We start from the raw sequence: 7,500 nt of genomic DNA on the forward strand, positions 1-7,500 counted from the left end.
CGCCTCTGGGCTATGAATCGCAGCCAGGACAAAGGGACAGGCATCTCCTCACAGTGACCCAGGACAAATTGAGAAGTCTTCTTGTCTCAGCCCCCTGTGCCCTATGTTTGTCCAGGTGTCCTGGCAGCAATTACTCCATCTCATTAAACTGTCCCCCTCCAGGTTTGGGAGAAGATATTTTTTAGACCAGTGCCTGTAAAGAGCAATAACTTACATACTAGGAGGAATGGGCTTTCTTTAGGGTTGTTTAGAGAGAAAATACAAATGATTATTGTTTTCCCAGCCTGTTCTCTAGCAGCCAGGGCCCAGCTATACCCAGGGCACAGAGGATCCGGTGTCACATTGCAGATACCACTAAAGATAACGAAATATGATCCAGTTTTGAGAACAGCAAGTGGTTGGGGGAAAAACCTTTTAAACACAAAACTAATTTACTAATGGATTGGTTTTATATTACCCAGTGTACGGGAATGGCCAGGCACATAGGTCTCATTAGCAGACTTACCTTGTCCTCTGCTGCTGCTGCTTATGGGATTTATTTTTAGGACAAATCTCTTCGCTATTTTCATATTATTTGTTTCATGCTGTATAAGAAATTCGATCAGGTTGGATGTTTCTCCCCCCTCCTCAATTCATAAGAGTGAAAATAAGAAAAAAATATGGAAACAAAATAGCAGATGTTCAAGGATAAATTAAGGGGCATCGATTACACGTAAAAAGCAAAATGTTTGTACAAAATAATTATAAATTGTGATCTTTTAATTCTCTGGGTTTATGATTTCTGTTTAGTTTGTACCAGGCTTGTCTTACATTTCTCTCTTGAGTAACAAATTATTGCAGGATACACGTTGCGGCATCACTAAGCCTTCATCTGAAGCTGAGTAGGTTATTTAGTAGTAGACGAGTTGCTGATTATTGCAATAAACGTTATAGTATTAAAAAAAGGACTTGGCTATGTTATTGGGCAATTGGGTATAAAGAAACCCATATATATCTCAGACGTCCAGTTTATAATATTATTAAACATTTGTAGTAGTTTAATTTGATGTGTCAATAAAGTTTGCCCCCAAAAAAGATGCTACACTCTTATTTTTGCTGTATTTGGGAATATTATTATAGGGTGAAAAATATCAGTTATGTCGAAACGTTGGCTTTTATAAAACACTAAATGTAACATATACCTGTGTGACAAGCTATGCCTAATTTTGTACATATCTTAATATAAATATGGGGCAGAGTAATAATCTGTGTGTGGGTTTAAATAAAAGGAAACATAGGTAGTTCACTTTATTGTGTAAATATTTATTTATAAATGTACATTTTTATTTATAGTAGTTGAAAGGAGATTTGGGAATTTTCCTTTGTTCAATCAAATGAAATACAGTATTAACTTTTTGTATTAATGTTTTTTTTTCTGGCCTTGTCACTGTTCAATAAAGATGTGGAGTTTGACCTTATCAACCAATGAGACATATGATAGTGCACAAACATACATTTCTGTTTGGTTTCAAAATCAATTTTAACATCTATAACGTTCCCTGATTTTTAAAAAAAAATAAACATATATTAAACAGTGCTCTTTAAATGTGGGGTTTTATTTAAAGTTTAACTCTGTGGATACTGGAGAAGACTGCACAGAATTAGAAAGCTGTGCATTGCATCTTTCTCTGACACACAAATGGTTAACAAAATGTAGCTACTAAATATAATAATTTTTGTCTCATTTTGTTTTGTATTTTGTTTGAACAGTTCATAATGGCACTCTCTTATTTTTTTTTTAGAAGTTATACAATAATATATAGCTATATACAATACCATAAAAATGCTCTCATCCAACACACTAAGATTTTGTAAGATTTCTCTCCATGCAGGAGAGTTTTTGAATTATCAGAGGAGCCCTTATTATCGTGTACCTAGCTAAATGATTTGTGAGTACAGACATTTAAATAATGAATACGTTATTTTCCAAATTTAATTTGATATTTTAAGAACACTTACAAACAAAAGAATACATAATCTTGAAGAATACTAATAATAAATGATAATACTTTGATACATTTAACCCTTTGTGTATCACATTGTGTTCATTTCCCCCAAATCCTGCTGCAACCCCAATTTTGGAGCAGGTTGGGGTGTGTGGAAGTGGCACCTAATGCACACTGGCTTCTGAGTATGGGGTATGAAAATGACGAGGAGCAGAACTAGGGACTGTTCTGTACCCAACAGCTGCTTTGTCAATAAGAGATCTTCCTTCTGACTGATCCCACAACTACTCAGGGAAGCGTCAAATAAAGTCACAGGCCTGGAACCTGCACCATAATATTATACATTTATTATATCTGGATTCTTATCAGCAACACACATTTACAGTTTAAAATTCACTTTCCTTTTTGTACTTAAAGGGTTGTAGGTATAAACAGCATGTGATTTACAGTGACACTCTAATAATGAATATAAAGATGTATACCAAATAATAAATTAGTACATTTCCACACACTTGACATATTTAAATACATAATCACATATTTAGAATAATTAATTCAGGAGAATTTAATCACAGCCACCCCATGTACACCCTGAGATATATCTATATATGGAAGCACAGAATTATATACATTCATATATGTGACTCAGAAAAGTACAGTGCTATACACAATAAATATATATGTTGCATGAATTGGGATCCAATTAGTGCTCACTGCTCACATTATATCATTACATTTGGTATAAATATTTATTTGCACTGTTATACAAATTATATATATGTACTTCTCTCTGTATGTATATATATATATATATATATATATATATATATATATATATATATATATATATATATATATATATATATATATATATATATATACCAGTTTATTTTGCACTCTCTACCTTTTTTCTTTATTTGTATATATCTATTTATTTATTAAATCCAGTCTCTCACCACTAGTTATTAAGAATCTGTTGAACGATTTGCCAGTGAGTTGGATCTGCCCTATTTCATACACTTTAGAAAGATGTGAGAACCACTTAAGTGTCATTTTGTACTTACCAAATATAAATCAGTATTTTGCCCCCGTTCTGTCCCCCTTATCTCATTGCATTGTGTCGTTATCTTATGACCAGTCCCTGCTACTAACAATTGATTATCTCTGTTTACAGAGGCTAATTGTTTTGGAACTCTATTTAATAATTGCTTTCAAACAAGGTGTGCAAATGAGGCTTAACCTAATTAGACAGTGGCTATTTGTGCAATTTTGCTAAATGCCCTCTCTCTAATACCATAAAACTTGCCTTGCAGTGTTTTACTGAGTGTGGAAAATGATTCATGATAATTACACAGGAAGCTTTAAATGGCAATAATCTTCACAAGCAGAATAAATAACCAACACAAATGAAGAAATAAATATTTAAGAATAAAATATAAATGGTATCCAGGTACAGAGGCACAAGTTTAGATATAGCACATGCAGCATGTGAGTTTCTTGTAAAAAGCTCTATTCTTTCTTGAATTATTGATGTCTCTATAGAATCTATTCATCAGGATATGATTTATTCATTTAAACATTAAGGTAATTAAATACCACCTCACAGGGCAGAAGAAGGACTGAGTGGGACAATGGTATTTTTGATTTTTTTCTCACAAAGGTCTGTAATAATTGATTTGTGCAGAGACGAGTTTTGGTTCCCTTAGGTGATACCTGAGAAGGGTCTCATGTTGCAGGGTTCTGACGTACCCCCCCCCCCCCCCAGGGCAGCAGCATCACCCCAGCCCCCTCTCTCCCCTTCAGTCTGTCCTCCCTGCCACTCATAGGCGCCTTGGGCAGCCAATAGCAGCTAACACTGGGCTGGAGCTTTAAGTCAGCTTCTCTTAGTACAGAAAGAAAGTTCTCCCAGCAGCAGCAGGCAGCTTCCCAGATTGTTGCCCATTTTGTGCTTCTCATTCAGCTCTTGGACCCCCCCCCCCAGCTCCTGGATCTGACACTGGATCTCCCTATACCTAGGATCTACCCCTGGATATCCACCAGCCCCAGCCATGTCAATGTTACCCTCCTTTGGGTTCACCCAGGAGCAGGTCGCCTGTGTATGTGAGGTGCTGCAGCAGGGGGGCAACTTGGAGAGGTTGGGCCGGTTCCTTTGGTCCCTTCCAGCCTGTGACCACCTCCACAAAAACGAGAGTGTCCTAAAGGCCAAGGCGGTTGTCGCTTTCCACAGGGGCAACTTTCGAGAGCTCTACAAGATTCTAGAGAGTCACCAGTTCTCCCCACACAACCACCCCAAACTGCAGCAACTCTGGCTCAAGGCTCACTATGTGGAGGCGGAAAAGTTGAGGGGGAGACCCCTGGGCGCAGTTGGCAAGTACAGGGTGAGGAGGAAATTCCCACTGCCCAGGACCATCTGGGACGGTGAGGAGACAAGTTACTGTTTCAAGGAGAAGTCGAGGGGGGTCCTGCGGGAATGGTATGCCCACAACCCTTATCCCTCTCCAAGGGAGAAGAGGGAGCTGGCAGAGGCCACTGGTCTGACGACCACCCAGGTCAGCAACTGGTTCAAGAACAGAAGACAAAGGGACAGAGCTGCAGAGGCAAAAGAAAGGTAAGGAGCAAATACAGAGCCTCACATAACCCTATAATACTGCCCACACCAAGGAGCAAATACAGAGCCTCACATAACCCTATAATACTGCCCACACCAAGGAGCAAATATAGAGCCTCACATAACCCTATAATACTGCCCACACCAAGGAGCAAATACAGAGCCTCACATAACCCTATAATACTGCCCACACCAAGGAGCAAATGCAGAGCCTCACATAACCCTATAATACTGCCCACACCAAGGAGCAAATACAGAGGCTCACATAACCCTATAATACTGCCCACACCAAGGAGCAAATACAGAGGCTCACATAACCCTATAATACTGCCCACACCAAGGAGCAAATACAGAGGCTCACATAACCCTATAATACTGCCCACACCAAGGAGAGTGCTCGCACCGTGTGCCCTTTACCTGCAGCACAACCACATCCCTGGGCTACAGAACAAACTCACAGACTATAGGGCAGCAAAGTATTCCCCTACCCTGTAAACTGCACATGCAAATACATAAATATGTCACTTTCAAAGATTGTTTCCCAGGATATTCCCTATAATGTGTGAATCTAGCCCCTGCCCATGCACCATAGTCTATGCATTGACTGGCAGCATTAGAGCTATTAATGGTCCTTAACCGTTTGGGGTTTGCAGGGCGGACTTGTGGCAACAGAACAAACAAATAAAGTGGGTTCTGTGTATTCCAGTGATTTGCTTAGCTCACCACAAGTTACTGGGGAGTCACTGGAAAACTATAGCATAAATATGTGTAGGTCCTATTGTTGTGACCGAGGAACAGTTTAATCCGGGACATTTGTTCCCACGCAGTTTATAAAAAAGAATTCTGAGTTTACATAATATTTAATTAATATATTTAATTCTTAAACATATTTAGTACATTAATGCACCATGTACAGGTAATAAAGAATGCACCATCTGATTTACCCATTCTTAATATATACATTTGTAGTATAATTTATATATAATCTATAGATACATTTGTGTTTTTTTCTATTGTATCCCAAACATGAAATATATATATAGATAGATTTAGATAGATGATATATATATATATATATATATATATATAAAATGAGATGATAGATAAAGATAGATAGACAGACAGACAGATAGATAGATAGATAATGATATGATAGATATAGATAGATAAATAGATAGATATAAATAGATAGATAAATAGAAAAAAAATCTAAACACTTCCATTTATATCAAAAGTGAATATTTGCGGATAAATACCTTGATTATTCCCCAATTGGAATAGAATCTATCCTATAAAGTTTACTGATCACCTTCTATAAACAGAAATAATTCTAGAATTAAAGAAGACTAATTATTTTTACAAATAGTGTTTATTAATATTTTAGATACAAAACATAACAGTTTATCTTTGTATATTTGCAATACAGCGATTACATTTTCTTCAGAAACAAAATAGCAATGTTCCTCAATTGAAACCTAATAATTTATAACCAGTAAAATAGATTTTAGTTAAACAATTTATATAAATGCATAAGGACATAAATATTATAGAGACCTTCATTTGTATACGATTTTAATTCATCAGATTATATTTTTTATCTAAATGTTGCCGAAAATTTTCCTTTTGCTTGAATTTGTCGTTTTGTCTCTTGTTTTAATCAAATAGTCTTTTTTTCTTAGATGATTTAAAGGTAAATCTGAATGTTATTATTTCATTCATTACGGATAAATACATGAAATAAATAGATAATTAGATAATTAGATAGATAATTAGATATACAGATATATACGCGTGTGCCTAGAATACCGTTAATAAATGTGTTATATTATTTTCTATTATTCTCTATTTATTTATTTATTTATTTATTTATTTATTTATTTATTTATTTATTTTGCTTTAGGGAAAATACTGAGAACAATAACACATCCGGCAATAAACAGAACCAGCTCTCACCTCTGGATGGTGGGAAGTCACTAATGTCCAGTTCTGAAGAAGACTTTTCTCCACCACAAAGCCCAGACCAGAACTCAGTGCTTTTGTTGCAAGGGAACCTGACTCACCCAGGAGGAACCTCTTATTCTCTAAGCGCTTTAAGTGCCTCACAAGGCAACCATGGTCTGCAAAGCCACCAACACCAACTGCAGGACTCTCTTCTGGGACCTCTCACCTCCAGCCTGGTGGATTTGGGGTCCTAAAACAAACTGGGCACTAGAGACTTCACTGATTGTAAATAGATAGACACTTTGTGCTCTGAAATCTTATCGTGGTACTTAATAAATCATGGAAAGAAGAGACTTCTATTCTGAAAAAAATCCCACTTCTAACACCAACATGAAAAGCGCTTACAATTGTCCCATAGCTGTTCTGCAATTAGCCAAATACTGAAGACAGAGGCACCATTATACCCTCCTCCCCCAACCAAAAATCTCCTCCAAGATCCAACAGCTGTTACAAAAGTAGGATATACAATTCCAAATGGAGTTCCCAAACCTTATTTATGAAGATCACAATTTTCTGTATCTTAAAAATAGCAAAAAAAAAGGTTGAACAATTCATTGGAGAAGGAAAAACTAATGTTTCTCAAATAAATTATATCACTTGCTCAGCAATGTGGAGGCGTAACGTTTACATTTTGTTTTTTTTCACATTTAGTGTTAATAAGATAGAAGAGTAGTTTATAATAAAACTCAGTATTAGTAAAAAATAAATAGTGCCTGATGTCTTTTTTGACACTGGGAAAATATAAGAAGATTAATTGATTTCTGGAGAAACTTCAGGGCTGATCTAGAGAATAACAACACAGGTTTTCACTTTGATTTGATCTATTTAGCTGGTGATCTATTTAAAGAGAGACATAATATAACTGATATGGCTCCTGCACACATTACACTAAAGATCTGTGCACTC

The 7,500-nt window shown here is 36.3% G+C and overlaps 1 protein-coding gene and 1 long non-coding RNA gene across 2 annotated transcripts in view; one reads left to right on the forward strand and one right to left on the reverse strand.

Moving 5' to 3' along the window:
- Nucleotides 1–597, reverse strand: part of LOC128644760 (uncharacterized) — a 261,152-nt gene extending 260,555 nt beyond the window's left edge. Inside the window, exon 1 of the long non-coding RNA XR_008400046.1 lies at nt 506–597. This is a non-coding gene — a long non-coding RNA (uncharacterized LOC128644760). The remainder of the gene's footprint in view (nt 1–505) is intronic.
- A 3,228-nt stretch (nt 598–3,825) lies between these two features.
- The window catches only part of SIX1 (SIX homeobox 1), a 4,192-nt gene continuing 517 nt past the window's right edge, over nt 3,826–7,500 (forward strand). Inside the window, exons 1-2 of the mRNA XM_053697299.1 lie at nt 3,826–4,593; nt 6,494–7,500. The exon at nt 6,494–7,500 is cut by the window's right edge and continues 517 nt beyond it. Coding sequence (XP_053553274.1) covers nt 4,034–4,593; nt 6,494–6,788 — 855 coding nt within the window. The 5' untranslated portion in view covers nt 3,826–4,033 and the 3' untranslated portion in view covers nt 6,789–7,500. The remainder of the gene's footprint in view (nt 4,594–6,493) is intronic.

This window comes from Bombina bombina, chromosome 1 (genome assembly GCF_027579735.1).
Source record: "Bombina bombina isolate aBomBom1 chromosome 1, aBomBom1.pri, whole genome shotgun sequence".
In the NCBI taxonomy this organism is placed as follows: Eukaryota; Metazoa; Chordata; class Amphibia; order Anura; family Bombinatoridae; genus Bombina; species Bombina bombina.